The sequence below is a fragment of the Oncorhynchus kisutch genome, linkage group LG7 (genome assembly GCF_002021735.2).
Source record: "Oncorhynchus kisutch isolate 150728-3 linkage group LG7, Okis_V2, whole genome shotgun sequence".
NCBI classification, from domain to species: Eukaryota; Metazoa; Chordata; class Actinopteri; order Salmoniformes; family Salmonidae; genus Oncorhynchus; species Oncorhynchus kisutch.
The window spans coordinates 19,890,301-19,917,157 of NC_034180.2; the positions used below are offsets into that span (position 1 = coordinate 19,890,301).

Consider the following 26,857-nt stretch of genomic DNA (forward strand, 5'->3'; position numbering starts at 1 on the left):
AAATGTTGGGTCGTTTTCACGACTTTCTGTTTCCTTAAAACCGGTCAAACTGATGTCATTTAGAAATTGTGCAAATGTTCCTTTTTTGGGGGTTATTGCAGAAACACGGTGTCACCACTTCCGCCGAAGTTGGCTCCCCTGCCTGTTCGGGCGGCGCTCGGTGCTCTTCGTCACCGGCCTACTAGCCGCCACCGATCCTTTTTTGTTTGTTTTTGTCTTATTAGTTGCACCTGTTTCCTATTATGTTTTCCTGATGGGCGTCCTTATTTAAGGGTAGTAAATCCGCCCTTGTTTTGTGCGGGATTATTCTTGTGTTACGTGTTGTGTTGTGTTGGGTGTGTTCGTGCTCCGGACCGGGTACCCTGTGTTTTGGGTTGGTCCGTGTTTTCGCGCCCTGTGTTTTGGGCATTGTATATTGGTGCCACATTTAAAAGTGCACTTCTCCCTTGGAACTCTCTGCCCTCTGCTCCTGATTCTATCCTCACACACCTAGTCCCGCGTGACACACGGTGCTTTGCTTGTGACACTGTCTGTGATTTATTTAGAATTCAAGGCACACTTATCCAGCATGGCTACCACAGCATTCTGCAGCGATACGCCATCCCATCTGGTTTGTGCTTAGTTGGACTATCATATGTTTTTCAACAGGACAATGTTGAAACACACCTCCAGTCTGTGTAAGGACTATTTGACCAAGAAGGAGAGTGATGGAGTGCTGCATCAGATGACCTGGCCTCCACAATCACCTGACCTCAACCCAATTGAGATGGTTTGGGATGAGTCGGACCGCAGAGTGAAGGAAAAACCTTTATTACAGCGAATAATCAAAATAGTTGAATTCATCCTTGAGTGCAATTTCCGAAATGGAACGGTTTATTTATTGTTTAAGCTAATTATTCAATGCTTCCTTTATTTGATTTTAAAACGAAAATGCTTGATTGCATTTCACATCATGAATGACTCGTAGACTGTGTGATGCCATGAACAAATTACTGATTGATACAGTAGCCTATGTGAGTATTGAAATTTAGGCTAAGTTACGGTATTAATATTAAACAGGGTGCGCTCTTACATGCTGACCAGACCGGACACGTCGCGTGCGCGAGCGTCAGCAAATGAAATGTAGATATCCATGTTATTCAATTAATGCACCCACACCGCTCGCGCGCGCCAACGAACGTCTGCGACACCAAGGGCTAAAATAGAAGTCATTCCTATTTCTGACGCAGATCACGCTGAAAGTCTTACCTCTCCCATCTCCTCATTGGTTTATAGAAGCAGGTACCCACGTGGGTGACTGTTTTGCTGGTGGTTGTGGTAATACAATGAAAGTTTACATGTGATCACCATATAAGTTAAACGATGAAAAAGCCTGGAAGGAGGAGAGATGACTAGAAACGGTTCGGTTGGCCGTTTTATGTGTGGATTAATTGTCGGAGTAGAGGACCTTGTGCATTTCAGGTAAAATAACTCAATGTTTATATCCCAGGACAAATTAGCTAGCAACAGCAAGCTAGCTAAATAGAACAAATTAACGTTAGCTTGCACTTGCTAGCTAACTAGCTAAATTGCCATACATGTTTAATGATTTTCGACCTGTCCCTAAATTAATGTCATTGGTTCAGAGTTTGTTTTGATATATTTTAACCTGCGTGTCGTGTTATTATTACTATTATTAATAGTAATAATAACAATCATATCAAGAGAGTGAAAAGTGTAAAGCCTTTATTACAGCAAAGCAACAAAAAAAACAGCTGAATTTGTGAAATAGTTTACTTGACATGTCGTTGCGTGAGGCTTGGTGTTCACTGAATAACACATGCAACAGAAGCAGGTTCGGTCTCATTTCTGTAGATATATTGATGATTTATAAAGCCAAGCATATTTAACAGTGAGGCTGTTGATTTATAGACTTAATTCAGTTGGGGTTTCCTCTCCTCACTTTTCTTAGACAATAAGGCAAGGGCTGTTTTCTCATCTCTTCATTCTGCTGCTGCCTTTGCCGCTTTGTCCGCAACACCAATATGCTGGTTAACTTTGCTGTTATGCACATAGCAACATGCTCTAGGAAACGACGAGTGCACTGATGTGTTTCAGAACCGTGGACAGCGACCGCTATCCAACACTGGAGAAAGCGCATTTTTAAAAAAATATTATTTTTATTAGTGTTTCACCGTTGTTCCTATGTATTATAACCATATACAATTTCAGTAGCACATGGACTGTGCCATCCCCACAGCCTCCACAATGGATCAGTCCACTTGGTGTCTTGTACACCATGATATTTTGTGTACATTTTTTGCCACTGATCGACTAAAGATATCTTGGTCGACCAACAGCCAATTGCCCAAACGATCAACCAGTTGACTAAATGGCGGTCTGCCCTAGTACACCTCCCCCCACCCCCAACCCCCTCATCGCTGACCCCTGTGACACACTGACCTCTACGGTGGAGAGGATAGGCCTCGGCCTCTGCTCTCCACACACTGACACACACTAGACACACAACACCCACACACACTCGCACAAGACACACAACACACACACTGCACCACACACATACACACACAGCTAAATGTCAGAGCTGGACTAGCTGATGGAGCACACCTCACACCCGCTCCTGAGGATATTTTTAATTATGGTCCCAGAAAGTATGGAATCTCTGCCCCAAATGGCATTCTATTCCCTTTACTAGGCATTCTGTTGGCTAAAGCCCTATGGGCCCTGGTCAAAGGTAATGCACTATACAGGGAGTAGGGTGCCATTTGGGACGCACACATGGAGATTAGTAGGGCTCTGGGTTTTTTAAGCCTATGTCACAAAGTAGCAGGGAAGAGTGACCCTCAAGGCATCAATATCTTTCATGACATTTAGAAAGGAAATTGTCGAGGAAATAATGAATTTGAGCAGGGTGTGTCTGCCAGGGTGTGTGTGTGTGTGCCTTTGTGTGTGTTTTTTTACATTACAAAACGTAAACGTCGTATTATACTGTATCTAAACGTCATATATACATCTGACCTTACTGTATATAGCATATATACACATTCATTTGTATGTTTATCTATATTAGGCTCTAAATGAAGGGCGTCCCGTCCGGTTCAAAACGGACGTTGGGACAGTTCTGGGATTAGAGGCCCGAAAAAATATCAGATGCATACAGCAGTGGTTCCATACAAAAATGTTTAAACACAATAATGAGGCTGAAACCGTTTTCAAATGTGCACTGGACAGAGATGGATATACAGCCTAATGGTAGAAACCCCCAAGGTGCCTTATTGCTATTATAAACGGGTTACCAGCGTAATTAAAAAATACATGTTTTGTCATACCGAGTTATACGTTCTGATATACCACAGTTGTCAGCCAATCAGCATTTAGGGCTCAAACCACCCAGTTTCTAATAGAGAATATAGTTGTATCTCTCTGAACTGAACCAAAGGTGCGCTGCTACGGTACACTGCCTAGCTGGGTGTTGTGTGTGCGCGTACTTGAAGAGTGACGGATTCATTTTTAAATGCGCTAATCACAGGCATAAAAGTTTAATTTACTTGAAACGGAAGTCTATTGAAGTAATACTTGGTCCTTGTGTTGTTTGGCATTGTTCTTTACATTGTTTTGCTCACAAACTAGGCTGTTTTTCAATGTTTGAGTTTCAACTTCTAGGGAAGAGAAGCAACGTGGATACTAGTCAGATTTAGGGTGCGTTCGTAAAATCTACTCCGATTTCAGAGCACTCTCATCTGAGTGGCTGGTAGATGTTTTTTATCTACCTGCCACAGTGGCTGGTGTACCAAGAAGTGCATTTTAGGCCCCGGCCGTTAGCGAGTGGTGGCACTCAAAACGGTCAAGGCGACCAGGAAGTGAAGGCTGGGAAACGCACGTTCTTTATTGTATACTGTTGTGTTATGTTTTTTTAATGGGGTGGAATGTAATGTCACTAACGTAAGTTTATTCAGTAACCAGTTCACAATAATTGTTCTCACTTAGATATATTCTATACATGGGGTTAGCATGTTCAACTAATACATTGTAGTGTCTGTTTTCATTAAGATGCAAAGACAACAACATCTTAACAAATTAAGTTTGTGTTATAGACTGTATCTGTCTCAGAAATACACAAATTACTGTACTTTAAAAGCACCACATGATCTAGACCCAGGTTGGCATATCAAAAGAAAATATATATATATATATATATATTTTTTTTTTTGGGGGGTTGGTTCAAGTTCAGTTTGGGACAGTTGATATTGTACTTCGAAATGGTACCAGGACGGTGAGGAAAGAAGTTAGTTGCAAGCCCTGATTACATCCATTACAAACCTGTGACATGTTACCATATCAGACAGGAAAGTGGAGGAAATTCCATTATAGGCCATATAAAAAATATATAAAAATAATATATAAAAATATTTGTGACATACGAGTACAACAGGTGTAGAACTTACCGTGAAATGCTTACGAGCCTTTAACCATCAATGCAGAGTGTTAAAAAAGTAAGTATGAAAAATTTGCTAAATAAACTAAAAGAAAAATAGTAACACAATAAAAGAACAATAACGAGGCTATATAAAGGGAACCGAGTCGGTGTGCAAGGTAATTGAGGCAATGTGTACATGTAGGTAGGGTAGGGGAAAGTGCATATGCATGGAAAATAAACAGAGGTGTGTGTGTGTGTGTGTGGTTAGAGTCCAGTGACTGTACATCGGACCTGTGCAGGAGAGTCAGTGCAAAAACAAATAATAAATAATTATAAAATAAGGGGGTCAATGAAAATAGTCTGGGTAACCATTTGATTTACTGTTCAGCATTCTTATGGCTTGGAGGTAGAAGCTGTTCAGGAGGCTTTTGGTCCCAGACTTTTGGTACCGCTTGCCGTGAGGTAGCAGAGCGAACAGTCTATGACTTGGGTGGCTGGAGTCTTTGACAATTTTTAGGGCCTTCCTCTGATACCGCCTGGTATGTACTGGGCCATACCCACTACCCTCTGTAGTGCCATGCGGTTGGATGCTGAGCAGTTGCCATACCAAGCAGTGATGAAACCACTCCGAATGCTCTCGATGGTGCAGCTGTATAACTTTTTGAGGATCTGAGGTCCCATGCTAAATCTTTTCAGCCTCCCAGTGTTGGAGTTTTTGAACCATGCTAGGTCCTTAATGATGTGGAAGCTATGGAACTTGAAGCTCTCAACCCGCTCCACTACAGCCCCGTCGATGTGGATGGGGTCATGCTCAGCCCTCCTTTTCCTGTAATCCACGATCAACTCCTTTGTCTTGCTCACGTTGAACATGTTTGTGTTTATTTTATGAGGCTCTGTGTGAGGGGGAAACGATGCCTGTGTGTGTTAGCGTGTGTGTGTTGTGTGTGGGCAGGTGTAAACCCTACTGTACATCTGTAGATCAGGGCAATGTAATCTGCTATAATTTAACGCTGGTTCTTGAGGGGGAGCATCACTACAACGCTTCTCTTTATCTATCCATCTCTTGCTCTCCCTCTGTTTCTCTCTCTCCCTCTGTTTCTCTCTCTCTCTCCTCTCTTGTTTCTCTCCATCTCTCCCTCTGTTTCTCTCCCTCTGTTTCTCTCCCTCTGTTTCTCTCCCTCTGTTTCTCTCCCTCTGTTTCTCTCTCTCTCGTTTCTCTCTCTCCATCTCTCCCTCTGTTTCTCTCTCTCTCCTCTCTTGCTTCTCTCTCCATCTCTCCTCTTGTTCGCACGCAACAGCTTATGTCAGCACAGGGAAGCACAGCAGTTAAGTTTACAAAACATGTTTACAGTATTACCTCAATGAACGCTAACAACCACAATACCACATTAACTAACAGGGCTACATTTACATCTATTTTTGTATTTCTTTTTATTTAACCTTTTTAACCTTTTTATTTAACCTTTTTATTTAAAAACAAATTCTTATTTTACAATGACTGCTTATGCATTATCATCATTTTTATCATCATTTTCACAATTTCACAGTATTATTCCAACCTCATAGTGTAGAGAGAGAGAGAAATCACATTTGACTGGACTGGGCCTTTAATTGTGGTCCAAAAGCAGGGAGAAAGGACAAACACTCCCACAGCCACACACACACACACACACACACACTCTGCCTATGGTGTTGCCTGGTAAAAGGTCAACTGTCACATTGGCTGACAGAGGGAGGGAGGGACATTCGTTATGAGTTGAGCCAAACTCATTTCATGACCCGGTTCAGATCAACTCACAGAAGACAAACTGATGTCTTTAGTCTTTCCTCATTCCTTTAAATACAGTTTCTTATTTCATTTGATCTCTCCCTTACTCTCCATGTCCCTGGACTCACTTAGAGTCTCTATCAGAGGTACTGAGGAAAGGTCATTGAATAGTTCCGAGTAACATGGAGTCGGTCCGTTTCCTTCATCTGAAATTGCACAGTGTATGAGGGCCGAGCTGTTAATCCTTGGCCTGAACAAACACACATACATGGGCACACAGGCATCTACGACACCGGCGTGCCAATACAGTGGCACCCACACTGCATACTCTCACACATTCCAATCAAACGTTATTTGTCACATGCACCGAATACAACCGTGAAATGCTTACTTACAAGCCCTTGCTTACTTACAAACCCAACAATGCAGTTCAGGAAATAGAGTTAAGAAATGATTTGCTAAATAAACGAAAGTAAAAAAAAATATATATTTTTTTAAAGTAACACAATAAGATTAAATAACAATAACGGGACTATTTACAGGGGGTACCGGTACCGAGTCAATGTGTGGGGGTACATGTTAGTAGAGGTCATTTGTACATGTAGTTAAGGGTAAAGTGACTATGCATAAATAAGAAACAGCAAGTAACAGCAGTGTAAAAACAATGGGGGGGGGGGGGGGTCAATGTAAATAGTAGCAGAGAGAACAGTCTATGACTTAGGTGACTGGAGTCTTGGACAAATTTCGGGTCTGCTGAGCACGCGCAAACTTGAACGTTGTGAAAATTCTGTGCAACTTCCGTTCACAAGCATTTCGCTACACTCGCATTAACATCTGCTAACCATGTGTATGTGACCAATACAATTTGATTTGAACACTGAGGCTGTACCTGCTTTTAAGTTAGTTTTAACGGTGGTCAAGTAGGCTACTGTGGTTATTTGATCATAATGTAGGCCAAAGTGGCCTACCATCAAAAATAATGGAGAAAATGCATCCCATAATATTTTAACATGGAAATAGCTGTTCTATCGTTCACGTACGGTAGAAGCCAATGTGTGGTGTTCAATGTAGGCCTACATTCCATGAGACTTCAGACAAGGTGACTGAAAATGTTGTTGTGTTGTTTTTACGCAAGAAACCACTTTACAAAGTAAAACGCATCATTATTCACGTACCATTATTACAGAGAATCAGCTTTAAACCTGCAAAATTCTCTCCGCCAACAAGAGGGTGCAACATTTGTGTCATGAACCGTGCTTGACGATGTCCATTTGCCCACTGACATGGGGTGAACAGCTGCAGCGATCGCTCTCTATCCAATAGCATAGACGGTGAGAGAGACCTGCCCAGCAGCCCTGACACTGTTTACATATGACAACACGTCGCACATTTTTTGACTTGATAAATACGGCACCAAACACCTTAGTTAGGTGTAAAATTGGCCAACTAAAACATCCTTGAGTTATCTTAGGTGCATACTGTGCATACATATCTTACAGTACGTACACACACACACGCACTCACACAACGCTCACACACCACACCCATATACACACTGCTACAGTATGTTATGGCCCAGAAACACGCTGCAGATGTAAGGTGATAGCTGGCTGTGAGGCGTGTTTGTCCGTAGCAGGACAGGCACAGCAGCTCTGTTCTGGCAGCGCAGGTTGGCCTTTATTGGGATGACCCGTGCACTGGAGTAGAGGTAGGTCTTCACAGGTCCAAAAAGTTTGGAAGGCAGCCACAGTTTGTCCTTTATTTAAAGGGGGAGATAAAGCTGATCCTAACTGTTATAGGCCTATTTCTATTTTGCCCTGTTTATCAAAAGAAGAAAAACTTGTCAATTGTCAACTGACTGGCTTTCTTGATGTATAGTATTCTCTCGGGTATGCAATCTGGTTTCCACTCAGGTTATGGATGTGTCACTGCAACCTTAAAGGTCCTCATTGACGTCACCATTGCCCTTGATTCTAAGCAATATTGTGCTGCTATTTTTATTGACTTGGCCAAAGCTTTTGATACGGTAGACTATTCCATTCTTGTGGGCTGGCTAAGGTATATTGGTGTCTCTGAGGGGTCTTTGGCCTGGTTTGCTAACTACCCCTCTCAAAGAGTGCCGTGTATAAAGTCCGAAAATCTGCTGTCTCAGCCACTGTCTGTCACCAAGGGAGTAACCCAAGGCTCGATCCTAGGCCCCATGCTCTTCTCAATTTACATCAACAACATAGCTCAGGCAGTAGGAAGCTCTCTCATCCATTTACATGCAGATGATACGTTCTTATACTCGGCTGGCCCCTCCCCGGATGTTGTGTTAAAAGCTCTACAACAAAGCTTTCTTAGTGTCCAACAAGCTTTCTCTACACATAACCAATACATTAATAAAAATAAGGAAAATGAAAATGCGTCGATCATTATTTGAATATGTTGTCCTCGAAGCCAGTGCATGCTCTTTCTCATCTTACAGTTAAGTGATGCCAGAGAAGCTGGTGTTTGTTGGATACATTGACACGGGTGTTGGCAAACCATGCCAATATATATATATACTCCAAACACCGGCTTCGAGGACAACATATTCAAATAATGATTGACACATTTTCATTTTCCTTATTTTGATTAATGAATTCGTACTATTTCATCCTTCCACAAGATATGGTCCTGACGCAAATCTAGGGTTGCCAGAGAAGCGACCCAGTTGTTAGTTCGTTTTGTTCTGTATCTATGGACGTGCCCCATTCAGTCATTCTAAATGTTCCATTGTCATACTGGCTGGCAATGTTATTTTCCCTTCTTTGCTAGCTAGCCAACTACGGCTAACTTACAGTTGTAACGGTTCTCTTTTGGTGAAGGAGAGTCGGACCAAAATGCAGCGTGTAGATTGCGATCCATGTTTAATCAAACAAACGTAACACGAATACACACAACACTACAAAACAATAAACGTAATGAAAACCGAAACAGCCTATACTTGTGTCAACTAACACAGCGACAGGAACAAAGAATCTAAGGACACTAAGGACAATCACCCACGACAAACTCAAAGAATATGGCTCCCTAAATATGGTTCCCAATCAGAGACAACGATAAACATCTGCCTCTGAGAACCACTCCAGACAGCCATAGACTTAGCTAGATACCCCACTAAGCTACAATCCCAATACCAACACCCCAAGACAAAACACACCACAATACAAAAACCCCATGCCACACCCTGGCCTGACCAAATACATAAAGATAAACACAAAATACTTCGACCAGGGCGTGACAGAACCCCCCCCTAAGGTGCGGACTCCCAAACGCACCTCAAAACAATAGGGAGGGTCCGGGTGGGCGTCTGTCCATGGTGGCGGCTCCGGCGCGGGACGTGAACCCCACTCAGTCAATGTCTTTGTCCCCTCTCCCTTCGTCCCTGGATAGTCCACCCTCGCCGCCGACCATGGTCTAGTAGTCCTCACCCAGAACCCCACTGGACTGAGGAGCAGCTCGGGACTGAGGGACAGCTCGGGACTGAGGGACAGCTCGGGACTGAGGGACAGCTCGGGACTGAGGGACAGCTCGGGACTGAGGGACTGAGGGACAGCTCGGGACTGAGGGACAGCTCGGGACTGAGGGACAGCTCGGGACTGAGGGACAGCTCGGGACTGAGAGATCTACCAGATCCTGGCTGGCTGGCGCCGCTGCCGGAGCCCTTCTGCCCAGAGCAGCTGCCCCTCTGTCCCGAGCAGCTGCCCCTCTGTCCCGAGCAGCTGCCCCTCTGTCCCGAGCAGCTGCCCCTCTGTCCCGAGCAGCTGCCCCTCTGTCCCGAGCTGCCCCTCTGTCCCGAGCTGCCCCTCTGTCCAGTGGGGTCATTGAGAAGGGTGGCCATGGTGAGAAAGCCACGGAGGCGGACAATAAGGCGGACTAAGACAATGGTGAGGTGGGGTCCGCGTCCCGCGCCAGAGCCGCCACCGCGGACAGACGCCCACCCAGACCCTCCCCTATAGGTCAAGGTTTTGCGGCCGGAGTCCGCACCTTTTGGGGGGGGGGTACTGTCACGTTCTGACCTTTTTATTTCCTTTGTTTTGTATTTATTTAGTATGGTCAGGGCGTGAGTTGGGTGGGCAGTCTGTTTTGTTTGTTTTTCTATAATTTGGGTATTTCTATGTTTCGGCCTAGTATGGTTCTCAATCAGAGGCAGGTGTCATTAGTTGTCTCTGATTGAGAATCATACTTAGGTAGCCTGGGTTTCACTGTGTGTTTGTGGGTGATTGTTCCGGTCTCTGTGTTTTGCACCAGATAGGGCTGTTTAGGGTTTCACACGTTTGTTTTTTTGTAATCAGTCGTTCATGTGTACGTTTACATATTAAAAGAACCATGGACACTTACCACGCCGCATATTGGTCCTCTGATCCTTTTCGCCTCTCCTCTTCGGAAGAAGACGAGGAAATCCTTGACAACAGTCACGTCAAACAGTGCAGCCTGAATAACAGCAAAGTAGCTGCATTTGTTCAAGCTGTATTCTAGTGACATTTATTTGGATACATCCATAACAACGAGCTAATGAGGAATGGTTTCGCCTGGCATAGAAAAAGTGTTCTCTCGTTAGGACACTGTTGTTCAGAGCAGCTAGCCAACATCACAGCTAACACAATAACTTCAAACTGAAGCTGGAAAGACTGTAAACTAGCTGCACTTGCTTTCGTTTGACCTTTTTTCAATTGACATTTCTTTGTATATATCCATGAAAATAATCTGTACGGACCCTTCCGGACAAGTCAGTTAAAATTACACATATCCAAGACCCGTGACAATCATATCAGATCCAACCCAGACCAGTGACATTCCGTGAAGACCTTCACACTGGAGTAAGCTCTGCAGGGTAGTAACTAGCTGGCACAGCCACAAAGTAATACAATCTCATTTTAAACCTAACCCTACCCTAACCTTACACTGCTAACCTTATGCTAACCCTAACCTTAAATTAAGACCAAAAAGCACATTTTTGTTTACTTCACATTTGACAATATATAGCACGTTTTGACTTTGCCTCTGGCCCATCTAGTGGAAATGTCTCAGCTCTGCCTCCAGGACATGATTCACCCCAATAAACGTCAACCTGCTCTGGCATCCAGGCTCCTGTTTCAGTGCTGCTTCAGTGGCTCCGCTGCCTATGATGTAACTAGAGCCTTACCTCCGTATCTTTCTTTCACCACTAGCACACAGCCCGCTGGCCAACACTGGTCATGTGTCAGTCCATGGGCTTTTAACAGTAAGCAGATTATTACTTTTCTCTCTCAAGTGAAGCAGAAGTTGGGGCTGGTATAGATACTATACATGTCTATACCAGCTCTATTCTATCGTTTCTGAGTGGGATGGTTAGAAGATGGAGCGAGGCTTAGACAGGCTGAGGTGAAAGCCTCTTGGATGGCCTGAGCTGGCCTCTAATGAACCTGTGCTGGTCCCTGACCTCTAACTTCCCCTCATGTGGAACTGAGCTGCTGTAGAAGAACTACAGACATCCAGATCAGCCTTAGCCCTGGCCTCATCCCTTGCCTCAAACACGTGCACACACATGCAAACACAAACAGCACCAATCAGCGTCCTAGTTTAGCAGGTTTAGAGTTAAGCCCTGGAGGCATAGCACTGCATTAGTTCCCTAAGAGAAAAGAATTGTGTGTGTGTGTGTGTGTGTGTGTGTGTGTGTGTCTGTGTGTGTGACTGCCTACAATAACAGCACAGCACTGTCATCCTCCATTATCATGACTAACACAACATCCATTTGGATTCTCAAATTTCACTTCACTGTGGGAAATTAAAGTGTTCAAACCAACCTTGAGGTGCAGCCAAAGTGCAAGATTCCCCCCAATGCAAATATGTTTTCACCAGGAAAGCAGACATTCATATCAGAGATTGGGAGAGTTGGGGTGGGGGTGTGGTATAGGTCCAGTATTTTACCTTGGGGTGTGTTACCTACCTTGAACAGAATAACAGCCCGTTGAACAGAACAGAGCTCATGGCGGGTCCCTGGGAGGGTGTGGACATTGGAGGACTAGAGACCGACAGATGTTACACTTGGGCTCCTGAGTGGCGCAGCGGTCTATGGCAATGCATCTCAGTGCTTGAGGCGTCACTACAGACACCCTGGTTCGATTCCAGGCTGTATCACAACCGGCCGTGATTGGGAGTCCCATAGGGCAGCGGAAGAAATTTCCCCAGCGTAGTCCAGGTTTGGCCGGTGTAGGCCGTCATTGTAAATAAGAATTTGTTCTTAACTGACTTGCCTAGTTAAATAAAGGTTACACACACACTACTGCTGTTATAGAATACCCCTGAGAGACAGGTACTTACTAGAATCATCTAAGGACAAGGTAGCCTATGCACAGGGTCGTTACCTACCCATACAGTATTTTTTTCAGCGAGAGAGCGAGATTAGAGTTTTTGCCTAACCCATATAGCATCCCTTCGCTCTGGAGAGGAGAAAGAGGGAAAGAATGAGATTTAAGCTAACTTTGATTAGGGTGCCAAAAGACGTCTCCTTATTTCTCGTTCTCCTGATGTTGAATATTAATAAAGGCTAATATTTATAAAATATGCAGTTCCTCGTCACTTCTCTTCTTTTTGACTTTGACTGGCTAAACTCGGGCTCAGTGCTGTACTGGTATGGCACCGACTCAATTATTCATTGGCTGAGAGAGGCAGTACAAATGGATTTAGATGCCACCATTGGCTGAGAGATGCAGAGCAAACTGAACCCAACGCAACCATTGGCTGAGCGGAAGATAAAACGATTATCAGACTGAGGGAGAACAAACACATTTCAGTCATTTTGTGGACACTGTTATGCAGGGCAACTAGGGTTAAGTGCCTTGCTTTACAGCACATCGGCAGATTTTTCACCTTGTCAGCTCGGGAATCTCAAACCAGCAACCTTTCGCATTATCATCACATTATCGTTCAGGTGTAACGTTTCATTTTATTTACCACACGTGTACTGTATGTTCTATCTCCCATCTGTTTGCATTCAACAACGGTCCCAAAAATGTTTTACGGGTATTTTCCCATATATAGACACATCCTATGTGTTTTAATCAAATCAACTATATGCACTGAGCTTGTCTGATGCTTTAAGCACACTGTTTGATGAAATAATGAAGGCAAATGGAGGGAGTCCAACCAGCAATTGATTTGATTGTGCCGCCTGACTCAGACTTCCTGCGATGTTTTTAAAAAAAGAAGAAAGAAAGACCGTGAGTGACTGTGTGAATATCACTTCTCTCTCTCTCCTCTGTGCTGCAGTGACCACCACAGAACATCAGTGTGCATAGTGATGTCCGTGTTGCTGAAGCTGCAACATAATTACAGCCATTTCTGACTGAAAAGCTATATTACCGAAATCCCTATTCCCTCTACCCTTGCTCTCTTTACGTGACGCATGCACGTGACCAATAGGGCCTGAACTATAGCATATCATAATCACATCAACAAATTGGTTCTAACAAACTCTGAACACCATAACACGTGACAGCAATATCGATGCAGAGGATGTGACGACAAAAATGAAACGGGAATGTTTACTGGTTGCTCAGGAAGTAAAGGGGAAGTCAGATGTGTGGAATAAATTTGACTAGTTGTAGAAAATGCTGGAGATCTAGAAAAATAAGGTAAGGAGAAAGCACTGCGTGCATATTATGTGTCCCAAACTGGTGCTGTTAGATTACAATAACTTTTCTGACCATTTGGAACGATGTAAACAACACAAAATAAATTATAAGCCTACCACAGAGTCTGTTGCAACGTTTTTTTGTACAGCCTTTATTTCAGCAAAGACGAAAAACATTCGCATTCATTCGTGAATGCAATTTCTGAAATGGAACGGTTTTGGCCTATTTATTGTTTACGCCAACTATAAACTCATTTTAAACTAAAATGCTTGATAGCCTAGGTCAATACTAAAATATAGGCCTAAGTAAGTTACCATATTCAGACTAAACAGGAGGTGCTCTTAGGCCTCCAGCTCAATGGTGGTTATACAAGGCTGCTATACTAAGCCTATTCATGATAATGAGAGTTAAGCTAACTTTTGATTAGGGTGCCAAAAGACGCCTCCTTCCTTCTCGTTCTGATGATCATAATAATATTAGTAATATTAGTAATACTAACAATACGAAGGAGATCAAGGAAAGGGGGTGGTTATTATTATAAAGGTGCTCACAGAATCAGTAGGCAATCAACCAAACACTCAAAAAGACAACAAGATATACTTGTACAGTAAATTCATGTTTTATAAAGCCAGGCATATTTAACAGTTAGACTATTGATGATAGACCTAATTCAATTGGGGTCCTCTCTACTCACTTTTCTTAGACAATAAGGCACGGGTTGTTTTCTCGGGTTGTTCTCAACACCAATATGCTGGTTAACTTTGCTGTCATGCACATAGCGATGTGGTCTAGGAAAAAGCGGCAATTTAAACAGCACATTGTGGAGGCCACACTGATGCGTTTCAGAATCGCAGACAGCGACCGCTATCCAACAGCCTCCACAATGGATTAGTCCACTCAGACAGACGCGAATCAGACCGGTGTCTTTGCTACTGCTCGACTAAAGAAGTCTCAGTCGGCCAACAGCCTATGGACCAAACAATCGACCAGTCGACTAAATGGGGTCAGCCCTAGTTTGCCTATATAAATACCCTGCAGATTGTTCCAAGCTGTCACAGATACAGAACATTCTGTTATTTGTGCTGTACTGTACAGACTAGCGTCTTGTCCAAGGGGTGTACTTGTACATGTGGTTGTATGAATTGTTAGATAATACTGCACTGTTGGAGCTAGGAACACAAGCATTTCGCTACACCCACAATAACAACTGCTAAATATGTATATATAAACATTTGATTTGATTTGACACCACGCCTCACGCTACAGGAACAGGAAATGGGCCGTTCTGAATGTCCGTGTAAAATGGCCACCAGTGAGCGAACAGTCAGTGTTCTTTCCCCAGACAGTTGACTTTCATTCGGTCTACCATCATGGCCCATATAACAGCATATCATCTGTTGCTACTGGCCTGATATGGTTTATTACTGCCCTGTGGGTGGGTGTGTGCGTGCGTGCCAGCAATTGCCCGCCTTTGGCCATGGCTGTAAAAAAAATGAAAAGCTGATAAATAAACGTGGACAGATTGACCGGGAGAGAAAAAACAACGGTAGGAAGGCGATCAGCGCATCACCGACCACTTTACAATGTGAGCTGGAGGCAGTATGCATTTTGAAAACACACTTAATTGTTTGAAACCTGAGTATTTCACTTCATAATATGAGGCATATCTTACCTTGCTTGATGGACATATTGATACACCCGGGATCATTGGCGGCTAAATCATAGATGGCCGCTGTAGCCGTTGGCCTATAACTTCCATTGTCAACTTATTCAAATACATAAAGCCGAAAAAATGTAATCTTTAGAAAATATACTGATGAGAATTCGGGTTCTTTCAATCGCAATATCTCTACTCAGCGCATATGCCTCCCTTTCTATCTGTCTTGACTTGAGCTTTAGCTAGTGAGGTGCAACATTGTATCAAATCAACTGGCTCAGGCAAGAAACTGTCTATAGGGAACTTGCAACATAGCCTATTCTGGGCCCTCAGAGTTTCCCAAACCGGGACAGACAACTGTTTTTGCTCAAGGGGAAGTTATTTTAAGACGTTTCCACTGGATATATGGGATCATCAGATGATCATATTTTGCTCTTTCACATCGAGGCTTGGTGATTATCAACGGGAGGGGGGGGGGGTTGTTGGAAAGATTTTTCTAATAGGCCTCTACTGTGAGGAACTATTAGTCTATCATCCGCAATGGATGTTTCACACCTGTGTCTGGTGAATAAAGAATGACTTGAGAAGCTCAGCTTATTAGTGGTGGACATGGTGACTAAGACAACCAGAAATCAAGTGGGCACTTTCCTACATTTCCACGCAGCAGGCCAGGTACTTCTATGCTTGCCCAGGCGCGCACTCCCTCAACATTATCAGGACAGAGAAACCAGACCGACGCTCACTGTTCACATGGAGCACTCCAAATAAAAGGCAATGAACGGGGGGGAAAAATGGACAACTCGTAAATGATGGTTATGAAGTAAACCCGGACTTGCTTCTCACAAGTGTAACGGGAACTCTGCAAACGACGTTTCCACTCTGAGAATGAGAAAATGACTCTAAGATCTAATTAGGCATACAGCGCATTAACAGAAATGAATGTAACCGAATGGTACGTTTGCCACTGGTGACATATATGTGATGGGGAATTCGTAAAACAGAAACAATCAAGCGGCAAACGATTCACATGAAACACTGAATGTGGAAGAATTGGTGGGAGACAGCTGAGTGCATTCTGGGGGAGAGAAGTACCTGTTCTCTCTTCGTCACCCCCCCCCCCCCTTCTTTTTCTGTCTTGACATCTTTTATTACACAGAAGACACATTATCTTCACACGTGTTTCCGATGCTTTTCACTGACAGCCCCAAGACAACAATCAGCTAGGCCTTTATGAAAGACGACCTCATTATGCCATTTCTCTCCTGTCCTCTTGTTTTTCATCAACGTTCTTTCAATATCCAGAACCCAAATCCTAGTCATAGGAGCAACCCATCCCATCCTCGTTGTTGCCTCTTTAGATTCACTCTCTTTCTGACAGGGATGTTCATATCTGTCATATATTTGCTACTGGCTTCAGGTGCTCTGTTTTAGAATGGCCTTTAGAATGGCCTTTTTCCCGTGAATTGCATTTCGTTTTGTTGGATGCTTCATTACAGGAGTGGTATATTCTGTTCAGATTAACTCCCATCATCTAAATGGGATTTGTGTCATTCTGGGCGCCGTGGGTGGTTGGCCTAATGGGTTACACACCCAATGCATATGGGTACGGTAGATTTCTTAAAATCTCCATGGTCACATTGTCCAGCACCAGCATGTTGTTGGTGGACGCCTTAAGTAGCTTAAAGCAGTTCTTTAACAGCAAAACAACAGCATTCAGGATTATAACTTTAGCTGGAATGGTATATAGGCACTAGGCCGGTGGTTGAGCGTTGATCATACAGGCCTTTCAGTGTTGGTGGGAGAGAGAGACGAGAGAGAGAGACGAGAGAGAGAGACGAGAGAGGAGGGAGAGAGAGGAGGGAGAGAGAGGAGGGAGAGAGAGGAGGGAGAGAGAGGAGGGAGAGAGAGGAGGGAGAGAGAGGAGGGAGAGAGAGGAGGGAGAGAGAGGAGGGAGAGAGAGGAGGGAGACGAGAGAGAGAGAGAGAGAGAGAGAGAGAGACGCGAGGGAGACGAGAGAGAGAGAGAGACGCGAGAGAGAGACAAGAGAGAGACGCGAGAGGCGAGAGAGAGAGGCGAGAGAGAGAGGGAGGCGAGAGAGAGAGGGAGACGAGAGAGAGAGGGAGACGAGAGAGAGAGGGAGACGAGAGAGAGAGGGAGACGAGAGAGAGACGAGAGACTTCTGCCTACCACCACTCAGTCAGATACTTAGATACTTGTATGCTTGTATGCTCAGTCAGATTATATGCAACGCAGGACACGCTAGATAATATCTAGTAATATCATCAACCATGTGTAGTTAACTAGTGATTATGATTGATTGTTTTTTATAAGAGAAGTTTAATGCTAGCTAGCAACTTACCTTGGCTTACTGCATTCGCGTAACAGGCAGTCTCCTTGTGGAGTGCAACGAGAGAGAGGCAGGTCGTTATTGCGTTGGACTAGCAAGATTGGATCCCCCCAAGCTGACAAGGTGAAAATCTGTCGTTCTGCCCTTGAATGAGGCAGTTAACCCACCATTCCTAGGCCATCATTGAAAATAAGAATGTGTTCTTTAACTGACTTGCCTAGTTAAATAAAGGAATCCCCAAAAATTTAATACCGATTTCCGATTGTTATGAACTTGAAATCGGTCCTAATTAAATCGGCCATTCTGATTAATCGGTCGACCTCTACTTTAAAGGGTTCTCCTATGGGGAGAGGTTATCCCTTTAAGGTTCTAGATAGCACCTTTTTTTCTAAGAGTGAAGCAATTGAAAGTGAACAGCTTGACGATTATGGGAAAAATGATTAGACCAAAGTTGAGGACACAACAGTTCACCTGACACAATACTTCATCCAAACATTACACGGTTGATTTTATGTTCCTTTTTACATTAAATCACTGTACTATTCACCACATTTGTTGATAACTGAATCTTAAAACACTCTGGGTACATTCAGTAACATGATAAAGTATCCCTGGAAAATGTGGGGTAGGAGCAACATTTTTTGATTACAAAGGTTTGTGTGAGAGGACGAACTGGTGTCTCCAAAGTGGTCACACAACTCTCCAAAATGATCAGTTCCTAAGTCATTTCAATGCACTTTTCTGACCCAAATAAGAGTCTTCAACCACTGCAGTATCCCTGCTATCCCTGCACATTGCACATACAGTATGGTATTGGCACTGACCCTGGAACTGACCCTGTATATAGTTTACTGTGCTTGCTTTCTCGTGGTTCTTCATATTTCTATTTCTCGTGTGTTTTTGTTCTACTTGATATATATATATATATAATGTATAGTACTACTGATGTTGATTACTGTATTGTCGGGAAAGAGCACGAAAGCCATTTCACTGTACTTGAAACTTGACAGACAAGCAGGCAGCACTACGCAGCTGAAGGTCAGTCTGCTGATTAATTAATTGAGTCCGCCCTTTGTTCGCGCTCGCCCCAAACCACTGCTACAATCTATAATGCATTGTATATTCTCCACACAGAAATCCATAACTAACTAGTCTCTTATGTATTCAGCCAGCCTGCCAGTCATTTGTAATGAAGGGATAAGTATTCTATATCCCCTGTAATGAACATAGAATATTCAGCCACATCCATTATCGTTGCTGAACCGTTCAACTTGTTGCTGGCCTGTGATGTCAAAAATGTGTGTGTCTGTGTGTGATCTCCCTGCCTGCTCTGAGACTGTGTGTGTGTGGCCAGGGTCCTGGGGGAGGAGTGTATGTATGTGAACAGAGCTGTGTCGGGGGGGTCTCTCCTCAAATAGAGGGGAGGAGACCTCTATGCTGGCATCCACACGCTCCTCCACATAACAATGGTTTAACCCAGTTTTATTATTAGACCAGGGAAGTACCGGTAGCCGCGTTTCTATTTTCAGTGTTCTCTCTCACAGGCAGTTAGCCCGTTGGTTGTGCTCTGATCAGCGGTGGATTTTTTGTTGTTGCGTTCGGTGGGTTTGTGTTAAGTTGACTGGTGCATTTGTGGTGTTTTCAGCCAGTTTGTTGATGTAATGCTGAGTGGCATGTGACGTTTGTTTACTGCTGTGTGGTGGAATTCATATAGCGAGGGGCACCTGTGACTCTGGTTTATCACAGAGAAAGAGAGGACGGGTGGAGGAAGAAGATAAGGGCTGCGGTTTCTCTCAGAATTTGTCAGTGACCAACCCTACTTTGTTTGCTCTTTGAACAGAGGGAAGTATTCTACAAGGCCACTTCATAGAGACCCAGAGAGACATCTGTCAATCAGTCAGTCAGGACTACAGAGACACAGAGGGTGACAGACCAGACTACCAGACCCAGGATCAGCACACGCCCAGTCCAGCCTAGACCAGAGAGGACTCGGACATCCTAACTCCCTGGAGGAACCATAGCCATGCATTAACTAACCCCACCAACCCTACCTGAACTACCTTTCACCATCTCCGTCCCCCCCCCCCCCCCTACGCCCTCCGGCATTCTCACCATGCCTCAAGGCCTATTGTGACGGGAGTGCTGTTCACCCCCCCCCCCATCCCTCACCCCTCCACCCCAGCCCCAGAGGGGTGAAAGATGCGCCCATGGGCAGGTTCGTGGCGCTGGATCATGCTCGTGCTCCTGGCGTGGGGCACACTGCTGTTCTACATCGGAGGTCACCTTGTGAAGGACAGCGAGCATCCGGAGAGATCCAGCAGGGAGCTGTCCAAGATCCTGGCCAAGCTGGAGAGACTGAAACAGCAGAACGAAGACCTGAGACGCATGGCTGAGACACTCAGGTGAGACGCATGGCTGAGATGCATGGCTGAGACACTCAGGTGAGACGCATGGCTGAGACACTCAGGTGAGACGCGTGGCCGGGACTAACTGACACACTGACTGGAGTTTGGCTCTCGCTCCGTTTCTGCCTCTTCCCCCTTGTCTTTGTCTCTACTCGTAGCTTTCTCTTTTCCTGTCTCTGTCTCTCTCACGTTCTGTCTCTCACTCTCTCGCCTCTCCTTCTGTTTCTACTGTGAGATGTTAAGCACCATTACTTCACTGCATATTATCTCACCCAATAATCCCAGGCAGCGTTGGTAATCTGTAATTCTTACATTACTGGATTTAGATGAAGTAGTCTTCAAGGTGTCAAGAGCATTTCCTCTGCTTCCTTACTTCACAGACCCTTTAATCCAAGTGTTGATCATCTGTGATCTTTACCCTTCTTGGTTAGATTTTGTAGTCTAAGCTTACATGTTTGTATGTTTCTGTAATTGAAATGTATGCGTCTTTGTCAACAACAAAAAAATAACATATTTTATGGTTTGTCTGTTAAGTTGTTACAGTCGGTCTGATATGTGCTGCTCTCTCTGTTTTGGTCCCTGTCTCTCTTGAAAGAATAGATTTTATCTCAATGAGGCTAACCTGGGTAAATAAAATGTCAAAACACTTTACATTACTGAAGTTCACTTCCAGGTTAGATGTGGACTTACATCAGAGCACTGCAGTATGTTTCCTCTCTCTTCAGCTGTTGGTGGTGGTCTGATCAGTGGTGGATTTTTGTTGTGTTCTGATGAGACGCGGGTTAAAGTAGTCTAACGTCAAGAGTATTTCCTTTCCTTGCTGCCGTTTACAAACCGGAACTAAATCCATGTAATGTCGGTGCCTGTCATGGTAGCTATGGTGTAGTGTAAGATGGCGTGTTGTGATACGTGATGGACAGGGTGCCAACCTGGGCTGATGGGCTGTGTCTAAAGGCCGTGAGAAAAGCTGTTCTGTTATTGCGCTTGTCACATGCCGTATTCCGGCCCTCAAAACACTGGCGTGCCGATTTTGATTTGAGCCCGAAGCAACAGTCAAGAGTTGTGAAGTGATAGGGTCTGTCCTAATCTAACGGTTCTAAAGGTTGTTCAGAGTAAAGGAAAGATGTGCAGAAGTTGTTCTTACAGCGGGCTGATTTGAGACATATTCACACATGTACGCTCAAACTCATACACTGGCACGATCACACACACACAGCCTCCCTCTCTTTTTCTCTTTCACACTCCGTTGTACTTAGCCTGCTCTATTGAAGGAGAGCGAGAGCGTATCTAAGCTAAGGTTAGAATTGGGGTATGTAAACTGACCTGAGGAGCAGCTCCTACCCAGAGCCAGTAGTAGTAGTGGAGCTTCAGAGTCAGACATTACTGACCCCTGCTGTATGTAGTGGTCAGCACTGGCCAATGGCCATGAGTAGGCCTCAGCTCACATTGTTAGCATTACTGCAGTGTTACTACAGTGTAGTCTAAGCTTACATGTTTGTATGTGTTACTGCGGCATTACTGCGGTGTTACTACGGTGTTACTACAGTGTTACTGCGGTGTTACTACAGTGTTACTACAGTGTTACTACAGTGTTACTGCGCCATTACTGCGGTGCTACTACGGTGTTACTACAGTGCTACTGCGGTGCTACTGCGGTTTTACTACAGTGTTACTGCGGTGTTACTACAGTGTTACTGCGCCATTACTGCGGTGCTACTACGGTGTTACTGCGCCATTACTGCGGTGCTACTACAGTGTTACTGCGCCATTACTGCGGTGCTACTACGGTGTTACTGCGCCATTACTGCGGTGCTACTACGGTGTTACTACAGTGGTGCTACTGCGGTGTTACTACAGTGTTACTGCGGTGTTACTACAGTGCTACTGCGGTGCTACTGCGGTGCTACTGCGGTGCTACTGCGGTGCTACTGCAGTGTTACTACAGTGTTACTACAGTGTTACTGCGGTGTTACTACAGTGTTACTGCGGTGTTACTGCGCTGTTACTGCGGTGTTACTGCGCTGTTACTGCGGTGTTACTGCGCTGTTACTGCGGTGTTACTGCGCTGTTACTGCGGTGTTACTGCGCTGTTACTACTGTATTACTGCAGTGTTACTGCGGCATTACTCTGGCGTTACTGCGGCATTACTCTGGCGTTACTGCGGTGTTACTGCGGCATTACTCTGGCGTTACTACAGTGTTACTGCGGTGTTACTGCGGTGTTACTACAGTGTTACTGCGGCGTTACTACAGTGTTACTGCGGCGTTACTACGGTGCTATAGCGGTGTTACTGCGGCGTTACGGCGGTGTTAATACAGTGTTACTACAGTGTTATTGCGGTGTTACTACAGTGTTACTGCGGTGTTACTGCAATGTTACTACAGTGTTACTACAGTGTTACTGCGGTGTTACTACAGTGTTACGGTCCTTTCTCAAGTCCAATGGGTTTGAATATTATTTGCAGTGGCAATGGGGTGGTGTACATGGTTGTCGACAGTCTTAATGGGGTGGTGTACATGGTTGTCGACAGTCTTAATGGGGTGGTGTACATGGTTGTCGACAGTCTTAATGGGGTGGTGTACATGGTTGTCGACAGTCTTAATGGGGTGGTGTACATGGTTGTCGACAGTCTTAATGGGGTGGTGTACATGGTTGTCGACAGTCTTAATGGGGTGGTGGACAGGGTTGTGTCTACAGTGTTAATGGGGTGGTGGACAGGGTTGTGTCTACAGTGTTAATGGGGTGGTGTACATGGTTGTCGACAGTCTTAATGGGGTGGTGTACATGGTTGTCGACAGTCTTAATGGGGTGGTGTACATGGTTGTCGACAGTCTTAATGGGGTGGTGTACATGGTTGTCGACAGTCTTAATGGGGTGGTGTACATGGTTGTCGACAGTCTTAATGGGGTGGTGTACATGGTTGTCGACAGTCTTAATGGGGTGGTGTACATGGTTGTCGACAGTCTTAATGGGGTGGTGTACATGGTTGTCGACAGTGTTAATGGGGTGGTGGACAGGGTTGTGTCTACAGTGTTAATGGGGTGGTGGACAGGGTTGTGTCTACAGTGTTAATGGGGTTGTGTACATGGTTGTCGACAGTCTTAATGGGGTGGTGTACATGGTTGTCGACAGTCTTAATGGGGTGGTGTACATGGTTGTCGACAGTCTTAATGGGGTGGTGTACATGGTTGTCGACAGTCTTAATGGGGTGGTGTACATGGTTGTCGACAGTCTTAATGGGGTGGTGGACAGGGTTGTGTCTACAGTGTTAATGGGGTGGTGGACAGGGTTGTGTCTACAGTGTTAATGGGGTTGTGTCTACAGTGTTAATGGGGTGGTGTACATGGTTGTCGACAGTCTTAATGGGGTGGTGTACATGGTTGTCGACAGTCTTAATGGGGTGGTGTACATGGTTGTCGACAGTCTTAATGGGGTGGTGTACATGGTTGTCGACAGTCTTAATGGGGTGGTGTACATGGTTGTCGACAGTCTTAATGGGGTGGTGTACATGGTTGTCGACAGTCTTAATGGGGTGGTGGACAGGGTTGTGTCTACAGTGTTAATGGGGTGGTGGACAGGGTTGTGTCTACAGTGTTAATGGGGTGGTGGACAGGGTTGTGTCTACAGTGTTAATGGGGTGGTGGACAGGGTTGTGTCTACAGTGTTAATGGGGTGGTGGACAGGGTTGTGTCTACAGTGTTAATGGGGTGGTGGACAGGGTTATGTCCACAGTGTTAATGGGGTGGTGTACAGGGTTGTGTCTACAGTGTTAATGGGGTGGTGGACAGGGTTGTGTCTACAGTGTTAATGGGGTGGTGGACAGGGTTGTGTCTACAGTGTTAATGGGGTGGTGGACAGGGTTGTGTCTACAGTGTTAATGGGGTGGTGGACAGGGTTGTGTCTACAGTGTTAATGGGGTGGTGGACAGGGTTATGTCCACAGTGTTAATGGGGTGGTGTACAGGATTGTGTCTACAGTGTTAATGGGGTGGTGTACAGGGTTATGTCTACAGTGTTAATGGGGTGGTGTACAGGGTTGTGTCTACAGTGTTAATGGGGTGGTGTACAGGGTCCATGCCCTGTGGTAATGGGGTGGTGTACAGGGTTGTGTCTACAGTGTTAATGGGGTGGTGTACAGGGTCCAGGTCCTGTGGTAATGGCTGCTCTGCTATGTGTGGAGGCCAGGCAGCATAATGAGAAGCAGCCAGTGAGACTTAAATCTACGTCCCATTTGGCACCTTATTCCCTTCATAGTGCAATAGTTTTGACCAGGGCCCTATAAGGCTCTGGTCAAAAGTAGTGCACTATAAAGGGAATAGGGTGCCATTTGGGGTATAGACTGAGACTGCAGCAGTGTGCTGAGTCTCTCAGAGGAACTGCAGTAATGAGACTTCTGGCTGCACTGCTAACAGAGCTGTCTGAGTAGGACAGAGCGTGTGTGTGTCTGTGTGTGCATGTGTGTCTGTGTGTGTGTGCGTGCGTGGTTTCACTATCCTTGCCGGTCCCCACAAGGAAAAGTGCCATTTTAGGTATAGGGGTTAGGTTTAGGGTTATAATTAGGGTTATGGTGAGAATTAAGTTTAGGGTTAGGAGTTAGGGTTAGGTTAGGAGTTAGGGTTAGGTTAAAGGTTAGGAGTTAGGGATAGGGTTAGGAGTTAGGATTAGGTTTAAAAAATATATATATATTTCACCTTTATTTAACCAGCTAGGCAAGTTGAGAACAAGTTCTCATTTACAATTGCGACCTGGCCAAGATAAAGCAAAGCAGTTCGACAGATACAACGACACAGAGTTACACATGGAGTAAAACAAACATACAGTCAATAATACAGTATAAACAAGTCTATATACGATGTGAGCAAATGAGGTGAGAAGGTAAATACAATATAGCAAGTAAAACACTGGAATGGTAGTTTTGCAATGGAAGAATGTGCAAAGTAGAAATAAAAATAATGGGGTGCAAAGGAGCAAAATAAATAAATTAAATACAGTAGGGAAAAGAGGTAGTTGTTTGGGCTAAATTATAGGTGGGCTATGTACAGGTGCAGTAATCTGTGAGCTGCTCTGACAGTTGGTGCTTAAAGCTAGTGAGGGAGATAAGTGTTTCCAGTTTCAGAGATTTTTGTAGTTCGTTCCAGTCATTGGCAGCAGAGAACTGGAAGGAGAGGCGGCCAAAGAAAGAATTGATTTTGGGGGTGACTAGAGAGATATACCTGCTGGAGCGTGTGCTACAGGTGGGAGATTCTATGGTGACCAGCGAGCTGAGGTAAGGGGGGACTTTACCTAGCAGGGTCTTGTAGATGACATGGAGCCAGTGGGTTTGGCGACGAGTATGAAGCGAGGGCCAGCCAACAAGAGCGTACAGGTCGCAATGGTGGGTAGTATATGGGGCTTTGGTGACAAAACAGATTGCACTGTGATAGACTGCATCCAATTTGTTGAGTAGGGTATTGGAGGCTATTTTGTAAATGACATCGCCAAAGTCGAGGATTGGTAGGATGGTCAGTTTTACAAGGGTATGTTTGGCAGCATGAGTGAAGGATGCTTTGTTGCGAAATAGGAAGCCAATTCTAGATTTAACTTTGGATTGGAGATGTTTGATATGGGTCTGGAAGGAGAGTTTACAGTCTAACCAGACACCTAAGTATTTGTAGTTGTCCACGTATTCTAAGTCAGAGCCGTCCAGAGTAGTGATGTTGGACAGGCGGGTAGGTGCAGGTAGCGATCGGTTGAAGAGCATGCATTTAGTTTTACTTGGGTTAGGAGTTAGGGTTACGGTCAGGAGTTAGGAATTAGGGTTAGGTTACGGGTTGCGGTTAGGAATTAGGGTTAGGTTAAGGGTTAGGAGTTAGGGTTAGGTTTAGGGTTTGACGTTACGGTTAGGTTAAGGATTTGGCGTTACGGTTAGGTTAAGGATTTGGCGTTACGGTTAGGTTAAGTGTTAGGTTAAAGGTTGTGTTAGGTTAAGGGTTAGGTTAAAGGTTGTGTTAGGTTAAGGGTTAGGGTTAGGTTAAGGGTTATGGTTAGGTAAGTTAAGGTAAGGGTTAAGTGTTAGGTTAAAGGTTTAGGGTTTGACGTTAGGGTTAGGTTAAGGATTTGGCGTTAGGGTTAGGTTAAGGGAGTTAGGGTTGGGTAAAGGGTTACGGTTAGGAGTTAGGTTTAGAGTTTGGAGTTAGGTTAAGGGTTACGGTTAGGAGTTAGGGTTACGGTTAGGAATTAGGTTAAGGGTTATGGTAAGGGTTAGGAGTTAGGGTTAGGTTAAAGGTTATGGTCCGAGTTAGGGTTAGGTTAAGGGTTAGGTTAAGGGTTCGGTTAAGGGTTAGGTTAAGGGTTATGGTAAGGGTTAGGAGTTAGGGTTAGGTTAAGGGTTACGATTAGGTTAAGGGTTATGGTAAGGGTTAGGAGTTAGGGTTAGGTTAAGGGTTATGGTCCGAGTTAGGGTTAGGTTTAAGGGTTACGGTTAGGTTAAGGGTTAGGTTAAGGGTTACGATTAGGTTAAGGGTTAGGTTAAGGGTTATGGTAAGGGTTAGGAGTTAGGGTTAGGTTAAGGGTTATGGTCCGAGTTAGGGTTAGGTTAAGGGTTAAGGTTTAGGGTTTGGCGTTAGGGTTAGGTTAAGGATTTG

At 44.7% G+C, this 26,857-nt stretch overlaps 1 protein-coding gene across 5 annotated transcripts in view; it reads left to right on the forward strand.

Moving 5' to 3' along the window:
• LOC109894294 (alpha-(1,6)-fucosyltransferase) overlaps positions 1-26,857 on the forward strand; it is a 115,426-nt gene that overhangs the window by 58,395 nt on the left and 30,174 nt on the right. For 4 of the 5 annotated variants that reach the window (XM_031828638.1, XM_031828640.1, XM_031828639.1 and 1 more), the window contains one exon: positions 19,670-20,231. In XM_031828638.1, the coding sequence (XP_031684498.1) occupies positions 20,029-20,231 (203 nt within the window). In that variant the 5' untranslated portion in view covers positions 19,670-20,028. Of the gene's footprint in view, positions 1-19,669; positions 20,297-26,857 lie in introns of those variants that run through there. The other variant, XM_031828642.1, reaches the window with a different exon arrangement.